General features: G+C 34.9%; 1 protein-coding gene across 5 annotated transcripts in view; it reads right to left on the bottom strand.

The window, feature by feature from the left end:
- LOC105484296 (contactin 5) overlaps positions 1 to 16,036 on the bottom strand; it is a 1,362,583-nt gene that overhangs the window by 448,142 nt on the left and 898,405 nt on the right. For all 5 annotated transcript variants that reach the window (XM_071075496.1, XM_011745800.3, XM_011745801.3 and 2 more), the window contains one exon: positions 11,067 to 11,162. In XM_071075496.1, the coding sequence (XP_070931597.1) occupies positions 11,067 to 11,162 (96 nt within the window). The remainder of the gene's footprint in view (positions 1 to 11,066; positions 11,163 to 16,036) is intronic.

Genomic DNA, 16,036 nt, shown 5'->3' with positions numbered 1-16,036 from the left:
TTGTATTCTCTGGATTTGTTTACTTATACCTTATCTGCTTTCACAGTGGTTTTGAGAATGGTGAATCTGTCCACCTGTCTTAAACTAGGTTGAGGAAAAAGTATTTAGAATTAAAAAAAACAACAACCCCACACAACAAAAATTATCTTTTGTTTATTTCTATAATAGGAAATGCCCCAGCTGAAGTGTTACGGCTCATACACAAAAACTGAAGACCTCTTTGCTCTACTCTAACCAATACTTCTAAGGAGTCTCAAGGCCAACAGAAATGAGGGGTTGCTTAGATTTAGCATCTAGAAAGAGGCCAGCGTCTTCAGTCCTTCAGTGTCCACTGCATTTTGACTATTCTTTCCAAACTGGATATACTATGTGTTAGAGTGTTTGCAATGAAGGAGTATTAAAGGAACAACCAAATGCGTTACGCACTATGTTTGCTGTGTGCTCAGGCATAAGCTTTGCTATATAGCTCATTACATTATAAATTCAGCTATATTCTATGATGGCTCAGAGCTTATATGTATAAATAAAATAAGTTTAGTCTGCAAATATTCACTTTATGCACTTACTCCAGTTGCCTTGGCACTTCCTATTTAACTGATTATTATGATTTTCTTTTCCTTCCCTCTGAGATCCAATGTACCTGCAGCACTAGTATTCGCCATGATGGATATGCATACCACCACAACTCCACCTATAACTGGAGGAGTGATGATAGAGAAACTGATTGTTTGGAGAGCATATTTAAGTGAGATATACCTGTCTGTGGTTTTGCACTTTTAGGGAGTCAGGTATACCAAGAACTGGATATTTATATCCAGTTTTCTGAGATACCTGTAGATATATAAGACTTCATGTGTTCACAACTCAACTAATCTTTTCCTATCCTAAACCAAATTCTTCATTTCTTAGGTATTGTATTTCATAGAGCCATAAATTTACACAAATTTCTTCTTCAAATTCTGTTTGAATTACCAGATTCATTAATCACCAAAAACAATTGCATTGCAAGTGTTCAAAAATAATGTTAAATAGCCACATTAAAATTTTACATGTAATTTTGAAAACAGCAAATAAAATATTAAATTTTGAAGAGAATAGAAGGAAAACTACAATTAAAAAACATACAATAAAAATGAGTGAAAGTAAAAAGAGGGCAAATAAAGCATAGAAAACGTGTGGTAACCACTTCAAACTATACAACAAGGCTATAGTAACCAAAACAGTATAGTACTTGTACACACAGACAAATGGAACGGAATAGAGGCCCCTGAATTAAAGCTGCATAGCCACAACCAACTGATCTTCAAGAAATTGACAAAAATAAACAATAGGGAAAGGATACCCTATTCACTAAATGGTTCTGGGAAAACTGGCTAACCATAAGCAGAATAATTAAGTTGGACCCCTATCTCTCACAATACACAAAAATTAACTCAAGAATGATTACACACTTAAATGTAAGACCTCAAACTATAAAAAATCGTGGAAGAGAACCTAAGAAACACTCTCTAGACATTGACCTAGGCAAAAAATTTATGATTAAGTTCTCAAAAGCAAATGCAACAAAACCAAAAAGTAGGCAAAGGATATAGATAGATACTTCTCAAAAGAAAACATACAAGCAGTCAGCAAAGACGTAAAACTGTTCAACACCACTAATTATGAGAGAGATGCAAATGAAAATCACAATGAGATAACATGGTGATTATACCAGCCAGAATGACTAGTATTAAAAAGTAAAACAAAAATAATAGATGCTGGGTATGGTGGCTTATGCCCGTAACCCCAGCACTTTGGGAGGCAGAGGCAGGCAGACCATGAGGTCAGGAGATTGAGATCATCGTTTCCAACATGGTGAAACCCTGTCTCTACCAAAACACAAAAAATTAACTGGACATGGTGGCGTGCACCTGTAGTACCAGCTACTCGGAAGGCTGAGGCAGGGAAATCGCTTGAAGCCAGGAGGTGGAGGTTGCAGTGAGCTGAGATCATGCCACTGCACTCCAGCCTGGCAACAGAGCAAGACTCCATTAGATAGACAGACAGACAGACAGACAGACAGATACATACATACATACATACATACATACATACATACATACATACATACATATTGGTGAGGTTACAGAGAAAAGGGAATATTTACGCATTTTTCATGGCAATGCAAATTAGCTCAGTCCCTGTGGAAAGCAGTTTGGACATTTCCCAAAGAAGTAAAAATAGAATTACCATTCAACTTAGCAATCCCATTACTGGGTATACACCCCAAAGAAAATAAATAGTTTTCCCAAAAAGACATCTGTAGTAGTACGTTTATCACAGCACTATTCATAATAATAAAAACATGGATTCAACTCAGGTTCCCATCAACGGTGGGTTGAAGAAAATAAATGTGGCAAATACACACCATGGAATACTACACAGCTACACAAAAGAGCAAAATTATATCTCTTCTAGCAGCATGGATGCAGCTGGAGGCCATTATCCTAAGCAAATTAATGCAGAAACAGAAAACCAAATACAGCATGCTTTCACCAAGTGACGGCCAAACGTTGGGTACATGCGGACACAAGATGGTAATAATAAACACTGGCGGTTCCAAAATGGGGGTGGGAAGGGTTGACAAACTACCTATTAGGTAGTATGTTTACTACTTGGATGACAGGATCATTGGGAGCCCAAATCCCAGCATCAAACACGTAACACACATATACATGTACCCTGTGAATCTAAAATTAAAGAAAAAAATCAAAAACAGGGTAACAAGTACAAAATAAGATGGTAGAAATAAATGTAAATAGGCTAAACTCATTAGTTAAAAGATAGGTACTATATCTATGTTTATTGAATGAAGGTAAGTATTTGATAAAATTCACATTATTTTTAAGAAGTTCTTGATTCTATTGTTTAAAAGTTTTCATTTGTGTTATTGCTATAAAGGTTTTAGTATAGGTTTACACAAAATCCACATTATATAGTATTAAATATATCAAACGTTGAAGTACTGGTTCCGCCCCTTACTGTGTATGAGACCTTAAGTGTTTCACTTAATCTTTCTGATGTTTAGATTCCTCATCAATACTATAGGGATGACAATAATTTTTAAGTTTCAGATATTTTTTAAGGATTACATGATTATTATACCATAAAGTGGTATATTCATATATCTTTTACTATAGCATCATGCTTTATTTAAAAATTATAGGTTCCACTTCAATGTAAGCTTTTAAATGTTTTGGTACAAAATAAAATCAAATATGTAAGTAAAACAGTAATAAATGACTTATTTATGTAGAAAGTATAAATGATAGCTTCTAAATAGTAAAACCATTTTATATAGGTTTATAGGTTTTATGAGGCTATTTCTACATTTTCACAGAGCCTTTCTTTACAATATAACCCTCAACTTCAAAATTACTAAACTGAAAAAGACATTTTTTGGCAATCAAAACTCATTTGGGCTAACATATTAACATTTCAAATATATATATTTATTATCTTGTAGATGAATAACCACCTCAGTATCCAAACAAGGTATTTTCATGTACATATGTTGCTGACAGGGATTAATATTGATCTCTTGAGAAGATAACTCAGAAATTTAGCTATCAAGTCAATCCAAGCTTTTGCTTTTATTTGACGAAAAATGGGCATTGTACCTCTGTTTGAGGTAACAAGATAATGGATCTGTGGGCTGTTTCTGAATAATGTTTAATCTTCTCTGATGTATAAATTGTTTTATCATTTCATACAGCTTCCACTGAATCATAGTAGCTGCTACACTTTGAAATAGCAATACAAGAATGTGATATTAAGTGACCTAAATATCTGTCATGAATACAGGATACAATGAGCTAATACCAGGAGGCTGACAGGAATTGTCTAAAACCTTGCAAAATTCAACTATTAAAATCAGCATTTCACTCAGTTATTTAACATGCATTTAATGAAAACTTAGTAAGGATCAGACACTGTGCTACATATTGGGAATACAAATTGGAAGGTGGTAAATTTTGTATACTGAAGGAACATATAACTTCTTGGAAAGATAAAAACAATAAAATTTGACTCTTGACACTTTACACTGTATTGTTCTGATAGATAAAATAAAAAACTCTAATTTTGATTTGAAAAAAGGAAGCAAGACAACATTGGGAAACCAAATACAATCAAGCATCAGTTGAACAAGTATGCTATGATAATCTACAAGACTATTTGGATGAAACAGAAACTTGGGTCTAAGATTTCTAGCATGTATCAGGCTACTTACTAATTTCATAATATTAATCTCATTCCACCCAAAGGCAGTGTTGAAGTCACTGCTAATAAATGTCAGATCAGAAACTTTACCCTGGATTATTCTTTTCTTACTTCCTTTGTAATTCGGTTTGGCATGTCCCCACCCAAATCTCATATTGAACTGTAGCTTTTATAATCCCCACGTGTTGTGGGACAGATCCAGTGACAGGTAACCGAATCAGGGGGGTGGATTTTTCCCATGATGGTGAGTTCTCATGATGGTGAGTAAGTCTCACAAGATCTGGTGGCTTTAGAAATAGCAGTTCCCTTGCACACGCTCTCTTGCCTGCCACCACGTAAGATGCACCTTTGCCCCTCCTTCAGTTTCTGCCATAATTGGGAGGCCCTCCAGCCAAGTGAAACTGGGAGTCCATTAAACCTCTTTTTCTTTATAAATTACCTGGTCTCAGGTATTTCTTCAGAGCAATATGAAAATGGACCAATATATTATGTTACTTCAGCAAGTATTTTTGACTATATTTTCCCAAGATAGTTTCCAAGTTCTTCTTTTAAGCAAACAAGGCAAGGCACTAAAATTAATGCACCATTTCACAACATAATTATGAGAAAAAGGTAAATTTTAAGAAAGGTTTTCTTGTTACATAGCTGATCTGTTTTTTCCTATTCTTATTTATGACTTTTCCATCAAAGTTTCTGATATTTATTAAAATCTTGGCTCATTTCATATATTTCTGAATATTATACATAGATTAATTCAATAAATATTTTTGAGCTGATACTCTGTCCTAGGCACTGGGGTAATAACAGTGAACAAAACCTACAAAATTTATGTCTTAGTAGAATTTGCATTGTAACCAAAGGAGACAAACTATGAACAACTAAGTAAGTAAATGTGTGAGTATATGGAATGCTATGAGTATTACGGAGAAAAATAAAGGCAGTATATGGAATGCTGTGAGTATTATGGAGAAAAATAAAGCAAAGCTGGATAAACGAATTGTGGAGTGGAAATCAAAGAGGAAGATCAGAAAAGGTTTTACTAAGGTGATATTTAAATGAAGACATGGATGTGAGGGAGTCAGCCATTCATATACCTGGGATATACATGATCCAGGCCTAGGGAATAGCTACTGCAAGGGCCTTAAGGCAGGAGCTTGTCTGGTTGTTTGAGACATCAAGGAGATGACGATAACTACAGTAAAGAGAGTAGGAGGGAAAGCAGTAGGTGAGGTCAGAGAGATCAAGTGGAGGCAAATGGTGAGGGTTCTCCAAGCGATGGTAATGACTTTGGCTTTGATATTAAGCTGAATGAGATGATGTTTTAGTCCGCTCAAGTTGCCATAACAACATACCACAGATTGAGTGACTTAAACAACAGAAATTTATTTTCTCACAGTTATGGAGGCTGGAAGTCTGGGATTAGGTGACAGCATGTTTGGCTTCTGATGAGGATTTTCTTTCTGGTTTGCAGATGGACACCTTCTTTGTTTTCTCACATTCAGTAGAGAAAGAGAGCTCTCTGGTGTCTCTTCTAATAAAGTCATTAATCTTATCATACAGGCTCCACCCTCAAGGCCTCATATAAAACTAAAAAAAGCCCCATCTCCAAATATCACCTTCTATGGTCTGAATGTTTATGTCCCTTCAAAAGTAGTATGTTGAAATCCTAACCCCCAAAGTGCTGGTATTAAGAGGTGAGAGTTTTGGTAAGTGATTAAGTCATGAGAGTGAAACCCTCATGAATGAGATTAGTACACTTATAAACGAGGCCCTAGAGAGCTCTCTGGCCCCTTCCACCATATGAGTACACAGCAAGAAGATCTTGTCTATGGACCAGAAAGTGGGCCGACACCAATAAAATTACCAATGGTTTGTATGTGGGGTTTAGAGAAAGTGAGAAGTGAAGAATGGCCTGAGGCCTGATGTAAGGAATGAAATTTATATTAATAGAGGTGGAAAAGACTGTAGCTAGAGAAGGTTTGGGGAAGAAAGAACCAGGAGTTCAGATTTAGATATGGTTAAGAGTGAAGTGCCTATTAGCCAACTAAATTAAAATACTGACAGGAGTTGGATATACATACAAGCCTGAGTCTGGGATAGAGATGTATGTTAGGGAGATTTTAGCTACTTAGACATTTAAATCTTTATTATGAGGTGAAAACTAACAAAGTGTGAGTTTATTAAGGAAATAAGAAGTTATAGTACTGACACTTGGGGGACCATAAAATTAAGAGTTTGAGGAGATGAGACAAATCAGCAAAGGAGATTAAGAAGAAAGAGTGGAGGAATATCAAGAGTGAGGAATCTTTTAAGCTAAGTGAAAATAGTGTTTTGTGGAGAAAGAAGTGACCCACATGAGAACTGAAAATAATCCAAATGGATACACAAAATGGAATGTGTCCTTAAAATGAAATACTATTCAGCAATATAAAGCAATAAACTATTGATACATTCCATGATATAGATGAATCTCAGACAGATTCTGCCAAGTAAAAGAAACCAAACACCCACAGATGTGCATACATAGACTGCAGATTGTATGATTGCATTAAAATGAAATTTCTGGTTGGGCCCAGTGGCTCATGTCTATAATCCCAGCACTTTGGGATTACAGGTGAGAGGATCACTTAAGCCTAGGAGTTCAAGACCAGACTGAGTAACATGGCAAAAAGATGTCTTAAATAAAATAAATTTTCTAGAAAAGTCAAAACTATAGAGAAAGAAAGCATAGCAAAAATTGCCCAGGGACATGAGTAGGAGAGGGACTGAATGACTTTTTGAAATCATAGAAGTATCTTTTGAGTTCTGGTGATGAAGACACAATTATATAAATGTACTAAAACTCATTGAACTGTATACTTAAAATGGGTGAATTTTATGGGATTAAAAAATGCATGTCAATGAATCTGTTAAAAAGAGAAAGAGAGTAGAGACAAAAAGAGGGGGAAGAGAGAGAAACACACTGACTGAGAGGAATGGAATTGGATACAGTATAAAAAGAAAGTTTTTGAAATATTACTGTAAAGGGAAAGCAAAAATCATGTAGTAGCTGAATGAAGAGGGCATTGGACAAGGGAATTTTACTTTGTTTTAGTTTTATATGGAGGCAAGAATAGCAAGTCTCCATGTTGATGGGACTACTCCAGAAGAGGAATCAATCTCTGATACAAATGCAGAAGAAGGGGTACTGCTGAAACAATTTCTTAAAGTAGGCAAAAAAAGATGAACTACAGCACACACAAGTTGAGGGATTAGTCTTAGAACTGCAGCAATGTATATGCTATACTATACTCTTAGAAGTAAAGCTTGGAGTGACCCAGCCATCCCATTACTGGGGATATACCCAAAGGATTATAAATCATGCTGCTATAAAGACACATGCACACGTATGTTCATTGCGGCACTATTCACAATAGCAAAGACTTGGAATCAACCCAAATGTCCATCAGTGACAGACTGGATTAAGAAAATGTGGCACATATACACCATGGAATACTATGCAGCCATCAAAAAGGATGAGTTTGTGTCCTTTGTAGTGACATGGATGCAGCTGGAAACCATCATTCTTAGCAAACTATCACAAGAACAGAAAACCAAACACTGCATGTTCTCACTCATAGGTGGGAACTGAACAATGAAATCACTTGGACTCGGGAAGGAGGACATCACACACCGGGGCCTATTATGGGGAGGGGGGAGGAGGGAGGGATTGCATAGGATTTATACCTGATGTAAATGACGAGTCGATGGGTGCAGCACAGCAACATGGCACAAGTATACATATGTAACAAACCTGCACGTTATGCGCATGTACCCTAGAACTTAAAGTATAATAAAAAAAAAAAAAAAAAGAGCATAAAAAGAAAGGATTTCTCAGCAAGGCAAAATTTACTTTTGCAGCAGAATGTTGCTCACAAGTCTGGTCACGAGAGCACACCGAACAAAGGAGGGAAGGGGTTTTTATCCTTAACGCAGCTTGTCCCTGCTACTGTGTCCTGCCTCCACTGGCTGGAGTTGGACCGCACAATCTAAACTGAACCTGATTGACTAACTTGAAAGATGCAGGAATGTGGTTACACTTGCAGGAAGGGCAGTTTCAGTGGGAAAAGCAGTTGCGATGGGAGGGGTAATTTACAGAGTGGGTAGCAAATGTGGGCTCTGTAGATAAGGACGGGTGGGGAAGTTGTTTACTGAAATTAAAATAGGGAGGAACAAAAGATAAGGAAGTTAGTTTGGCCTTGGAAGTAGGGAACGAAGAACGCGGACTCTGAATAAGCCAAACCTTTGAAAAGGAAATTCTTTTGTATCTGACCTATACTATACCACACTATGCTATACTGTACCATATACTAAAAAATGGGAAGTCAGAGTGTATGGCTACAAATGCTAATTGCTGTGTGACTTGGTGATGAGGGCTTGTGGAGGTTATCTTCTAATTGCTTTCTCTTTCACAACGTAATAGGATGCATGTTTATCGCCTGAGAGTGAGCTGGGGAAGACACATACAACATTTGATTATAGTAAAAATAATAGGTTTTAAAAAAAATTCTCGGTAATATTAAGATGCATGTGAAGTTCATCATTTTTCTTTTAAATTGACAGCAGTCTGCATAACTGTTTTTTTGTTTGTTTTCTGTGTGTGCTTTGGTTTTGGGGATTATTTAACAGTAATATTAACCTGAATAGACTCATATATGCAGTAGGCTAAGAGTTGGATCTATATCGTGATTAGGGTTTTGCAAATTAGAATGTCATTGTGAGAAAGCAAAAGAGAGATGACAAAATTGAAGCTGTATAAAAGAATATGACAATAACTGAATGAGAAAAGTGAGAATCAAAGGAGGTGGAGTAGAATGAAAATGGGGTAGGATCAATGATTTGCACATTTCCATGACATTAAAGGACTTCTGGAATCAGGGTACAAAAGGAGTGAGTAGAAGATAGTGGATGCTGTTCAGAAAAAAAGGAAGCTTGTAAATGTGGCAATTGAGAGATTGCAACTGTTGGTAATAACATATCAAGTTGGCCTTGGTCAAGAGGATGAGTTCGGTTGTAAAACACGACGACTGAACAGTCATTTACATATATTGATCTCAATCAGAGATCACATTATTATTTATTTAATCAGTCATTAGTGCCTATTCTTATCTTATGCTTATCTTACTATATTGTACTATATTCTCCCACCATAAATCTGTATATGGTCTTCTCTGCAAATTGGATAATTTATTTAAGTGTATTCCTGCAGTTTTGATTTCTATATTATTCTTTTCCATTTCACTTTATTTAAAAATACACATTCCAACAGCCTTAAAATGAGATCATATCTCAGAATACCTTGCTTATTTTCTCACAGGGGTCACTTTATGTTGTTAACTCCTGTCAGTCTAGTGATGGATTCATTCATCCTCTATAAAGCCTGTTATATTCTCTTTCTCCTTCCTCTTCTTTTTCCCTTTTTTGTAATCTCTAACAATTATTCAACTAATACCCCCTTTGGACGAAATCTGTTTAATAACCAATATGAGACATGATCTATATCAATTCCATACAATTTCCCTAAATGTAATATAAATTTTTGTGTTATCCATTAAAAAAATTAAAACAGATTTTTGAAAGAACCTAAATCTGGATTTAGATACAGGTAAGACTAGATATGTTTACTGTGAAGTCCCCAAACTTTTTACAGAAAGATTGGAGTAACTGGATTGACGTACAGGAATTGGAGGGGTATAACTCAACAATTATTCCTAATTGTAATTATTATCTGAGTTTCAAATAAAAATGTTTTCAAAAATATGTTCCTGTTGATATGCAGCATACTTTCCTTTCAATTAAAAATATAGAAGGGGGATCAGATAAAGATAAAGAAGCCTTAAGAAAATCAATGTAGGCCATTTTATTATTTAAAAAATATGTACAGTAGAGCCAAATTGGGCTCCATTACTACACTGGTAATATAACCTAGAAACAAATATGGCCATCACTCTAATTAAAGAAGAAAAAATTACTGAGATACCAAGACCTTCAATTCTATTACCAGTTGTTAACTAAGGCCTTCATTCCTTGGTTCTTCCTTGTGCTCTTTCTCTTTCTCTTTAACTGATGCTGGTCACTCTTAACTTATACTATGGTAAAGCTATACTAAGTTCCGAAGGTGTTCTCATCTCAAATTATAAAACTCAAACAAAATGGATATAATTAGGTGTGAGCTGGCAGAAGTACGTATAATTAATCTGAGTACAGTTTAGTTTTCTGCTTCCTCAAGCCACAAAAATTACCCATGACTTTTATAAACAAGACCTCAAAGAGCCAAAAATTACTAACTAAATTGTAGTTTTGTTTGAAACTAAAAAAAAAAAAAGCATTGCTTAGAAGTTCTAATTCTAGTGTAGCAAAGAGCACCATAAACAACTAAGTGTCCAGTTTTTCTTTTGAAACAAGATGCATGTTGGTATTCAGGTAACCCAACTCTGATACTCCAAACTATTTTGAAAAGTTTCATTCTCTCAGTTTATCACCTCCCTTGTGCTCCAGGCAATATATTCTTCACTGATGGCAGACAGAGGCATAACAATGACAGTCAACAGTTAGAATGCAATAAAACAATCTTATCATTGGAGTTCAGCATCCCATCTAATGGTATTTAGAGTACGTGATCTTGAATTACTCATCTGGCACTCTGATATATGTCAAGGAAACCATGCACATTTCACCTGCAATGTTCTCCCATCAATATACTGTCTAAAAGAATAAACACATAGCAAAAGAGAGCAGCAGCAGCAAAGAATGGGATCCTACTGTACCTGGTGAGTGTGGTGGAGGAGAGCACATCAGAACGACACCCTGGCCTTCCCTCACAGAGACGGCGCTTCTTGTCCGGCCACTAAAATTCCCCAGATCTGTCAATATAATACAACATTTAGATCCAAGGCAAAAAAGAATGTAAAGATTACTATGATTTTAACTTGTACTTACTTTCTGTCATTATCTTGACAAGGTGTCTTTTGTTTGTTAATCAGTGACAAGAGGGCTTTAACATATATCTACATCATCAAATTTTAAATACCACAATAGAAATAAATCTATGCCATCCATAGAAAAAACATTCTTTATTTTTATTTAGTCCATTCAAATTGCCAGTATAGACAGAAACTAGGCAGTATAGTATTTTTAACGCAAATAGTTACATAATAGTTCTTACATATTGATATTTCTACTACCGATAATGCCCATTCACTCATAGTGAGAAGAGAAATAGAAGTGGTGAGAGGCCTTGGTGTCCCAACTGCTGCTTCATTACATGTCATGCTAAGAAGGATGTGTAAAACCAAGCATGAGCATGCCAAAGTAGAGACTTGTATGCTCTAACAAAATATAATAAAAATAGAAAAACTATTTTCTATAAATATGAATAAGAAAGTTATGTGACTTTCATTTTATGAAAGCCTAGAATGGGCTCTGTGAATTAACTACTCTCATCCATTTTGATTAGTCTGGGAATATTAGCTAATGAAACACTCACTTCTATGTATGAGGGATTATAGTATTGGAGTTCAATTGCCTTCCCTTAAACTATGTTGCATTTACACAATTTGAAAAGACCTTCCTAAAAAGAAAATAGTCCAAAAGGGAATGATGTGTAATTTTATTTGTAATTCTATTATTGCTTATTAAACTATTTATATCTCAGTAATACTCCCCTTTCCCTTTTCTTGGGCTAGGTTGATCAATAAGACAATTTTTAGACTACTTTATTGAAAATGGTAGGAGTTCAATATTATTTATGAATAAACTCATGTTTCCATGTTAAGAAATGCTTCTTAGAAATGTTCTTCCATTTCTTCCATTAGGCACAAATTGTAAAAGAGATTTTAAAAATATATTGTAATTATTTCACGCTAAAATAATATGCTTTGTAGCAATACAAGGTAGGGCTTCAAATTTAATGTTAATTTGACAAATAAATTGAACAATCAAGAAAATATACTACTGGATATGAAGGAGATAAATTACAAGTCTATAGCACTCTAAGAAAAATTCTATATATATTTTTTTGAGATGACTAACAATTTACTTATTATTTTGCTGAATGTATAACCAAATCTTCTTAAACACATCCAAAATCATGGGGGTCTAATAAACAGTGAATACATGATACCAAATAAATAGAGAAGTATTCATTATTGCAGAATGTATTTAGGATTTTATACAAAATTCAATGTTTCTTTACAAACAGTTAAGCTTTTCATAAAGTAGCAAGACAAAAGAAAAAGAGCAATTCTAGTTCTACTTTTCTGGGGAGTTGTTATTTAAAAAATATACACACTAACTTCTGGAGCAGTAAAAATCAAGTCAGTAATTTTCAAATACATGTACCTACAAGGTTACTGCTCTGATTTCTATTACCGAATATTATGCTTGTCTCGCTTTGAACTTTGTATGTATGAGGTAATACAACATAGACATTTGTCTGTAACAAATATATGCAAATCATGGCTTTCAACTCATACGCACTGATTCTTAGAGGCTTTTTTCCAAAAAATGATCTTAATATGAAATCAAAGCATGGCAAGATTTTTAATTTGACTTCCTTTTACTTTACTCCTGGAAATACAACACAGGATAGTGAGGCAGTGGTTGTGACAGGGCTTTAATATATATTTTGAGAGCCTCGTCCCTATGTCGCCCAGGCCGGAGTGCATGGTGTGATCATAACTCAGTGCAATCAGTAACTCCTGGGATCAAGAAATCCTCCAGCCTCAGCCTCCAAAGTAGCTGGGACTACAGATACGGGCTAGCATACTCAGCTAATTTTTCAAATTTTTCGTAGAGACAGAGTCTCGCTATGTTGCCCAGACTTGTCTCAAGCAATCCTGTGGCCTCTGCCTCACAAAGTACTGTGATTATAGGAGAAAGCCACCATGTCTGAATTTAACATCTATAGGGATTATGTGATTTCACTTTCCTCTTTTCGTCTTCATTGAATCTATAAATTCTGGAAGGCAATTTGGATATCAATTTATTTTTAATGAATTTTTAAAATGGTTTCTAAAACATAAATATCTATTTCAATACACTTACTACAAGTTTATATTATGCTTATTTTTATGACATTTCAAATCAACCTATTGTATTTACAAGATTGTTTTAATAGAAAACGGTCCTAAATTAATGTCTGTTTCTGAGGAACTGAAGTACAGGCATGCCCTAGAAATTAAACACACTAAGAAAAGAAGATTATAGAATAATTGTGACCTAAATTGTGTTTTGAGATCCCAATGACCCAAAAGATAATATTTCACTGTAATTGCTTTATTTTGTGCCAGCTGTTAATACAAGCACAATTTAACATTTCCTCATAGAATTCTCTCTGTGTCATTATTTCCTGGGAACTATAGCACCAGAAGCCCAAAGATTTTTTCCTTTTTTTAATTGTGAGTAGATTTTTTTTCTTTCTTAAAGACATATAGAGAAATACTAAAAAAAAAGTCTGTACTTTCATGGGGTATGTACATTTCCCACTTGACTCTTTCCTACTATAAATAAAAGTAAAACATTATTATCTATAATGTAAAAGTGATCCCTGTTCCAGGCAAGATTATGGTTGATCTAAGGCAGAAAGTTTATGTGAAAAAATTATTGGTTGATGGGAATGGTGGTTAGACTGAATAGTCTTAGTGAAAATTTAGCTGTCTGTTCATCTCTCACTGAGAAAGGAGTTAATTTCTTTGGATGTATTCAGAGAACTTTGAAATCTTTCAGTGGTTATATGTGCAGGTTCAGTGTTTATTATGGTATCTTAATAGATGATACATTACATATACCAAGAAGATAAATGGAAAAAAAGACAAAGCCCTTTTATAGATATGGGCTTGAATTGTTTTATTGCAATTACACAAGGTCAAAAATATGTGTTCATATGTTCTATTTTTTACCTTTACAGGAAAAAAAAAAAAAAAGGAGAGTAAAAATAAAAATCACAACACAAAGACTCTAAAATTCAGGTTCAAATTACAAACTGAAATAAATATCTTCCTGGACTTACTTCAAAGCACATGTACAAATAGTCAAGTTAAGAAACTGGTGGAGAAATTTTGTGATCAAAAGTCATAGGGCCCTAGACTTTGTCTCTGCTCTGACCTTTCTTTTTCTGAGTTAAGAAGCTCACGCAAGGTTTAAAAGGAGAGCTGTAACTAGAACAGTAGCTTGCAGAATTATTGCACCTATTCATCCTAGAAGAACTATGCAAAAGAAAAATGAAAAACATACAATAATAGATGTTATTAAGAGCTTGAGATGATAGAATGTAGACTTGGGATGGGAGATTTGAGCCATATTGATCACATGTAAGACAAACCATTTTATGAATTTATTTAACAAATATTTATTCAATGCATACTATACATTGAACACTGTGTTAGGTACTGGTTCTGAAGAAAAACTGTAAAGGATATAGATATATAAATGAATTAATCATACCTACTTGGGCCAACTGTTCATAGCTCACACGAGTCTGGGTCACCAAATAGGTATATAAGCCCAAGTCCTCAAAGCCCAGCTTGTCATAGACACACTCATGAGTGACCAAATACATTCCATGAACATTTATCATGTAGCACTTCACACCATTTCTCTAAATGTGAGCTATAAATACATGAACACACATACACATACACAAAGATTTTAGTTTTTTTTTGCTTTCTTCCTTTTTTTCTTCCCTCTCCCTCCCTTCCTTCCTCCTCCTCTTCCTTTTTGTATTCTTGTCTTCCTTCCTTCTTGATATTCTTCAGTTACTCTTTTCATCCCTGTATTGTTCCACGAAGTATTTGAGGCAGCTTAAAATATGTATTTGCCTCAATAATAATAAATAAACACATAAAACAAGTTGAGGAATTCCAGGTGAAGATAAAATAAGCATGGTAAGAAGCCTGCAGGGCAAAACAGGAATTTAGGAATATACACTACATGTTTTTGTAAATTATTGGGAGTTGGCTACAAATTTGACTCTAAACTTAAGAGGAGCCAAAACAAGGTGAAGATATCCCCAGTCTAAGGAGATTTCTCCTGAAAGACTTCATAGACTTCATAAAGTTAACACTTAGCAATAGAGTGGGCTGAGAAACTTGGCAAACTATTCAGAAAGGTTTCTTTTCTACTTTTTTTTAACCTCCTGAGACACCTTGAGTAGGTAGAAAGTGAGCTATATGTACACACACAAACATCTGAAAAATATCTCAAAAATTATTCATTAGAAAGCATTAAAGTGCTGGAGGGAAAGAGAGTACCTGCAACTATAAAAAGAGATAGTACTTAAGAGATTCTGGACACTGATCTTGTATCTTTTGTATGTTAAATACAATAGGTTGGTTTAGTTATTGGGGAGGAGTGAGGAAAAGGCTCAAGACAGGAGAATAAAAGCTATACAATTAGAAATAAAACGCTGTGGTTGATTTGTCTCCTGGACTTCTATTTCCCAGTCTTAAGTCTGTTCTGGGTAAGTGGCAATGTCGAGCTTATAGGAGTTGTGTTTGGAAAAAGGCAGAGGAATACAGCGCTAATCTTGAGGTATTCATGTCTACACATTTATCCTGCAGGTGGCCCTAATGAGTTTTAGACTATCAGTGCTCCGAGGATTCTCAATTAATTCTCTAAAAGTGCTGTGAACACAGATACGATTTATCACAAATTGTAAAATTTTTCATAAAATTGAGATACTGACTTTTTACAAAAAGATCATTGAAAAGGCAAATTATATTAGACTAGGTATCAGAGA

Source organism: Macaca nemestrina, chromosome 12, assembly GCF_043159975.1.
Source record: "Macaca nemestrina isolate mMacNem1 chromosome 12, mMacNem.hap1, whole genome shotgun sequence".
NCBI classification, from domain to species: Eukaryota; Metazoa; Chordata; class Mammalia; order Primates; family Cercopithecidae; genus Macaca; species Macaca nemestrina.
This window is presented reverse-complemented; position numbering and strand designations above follow the sequence as displayed.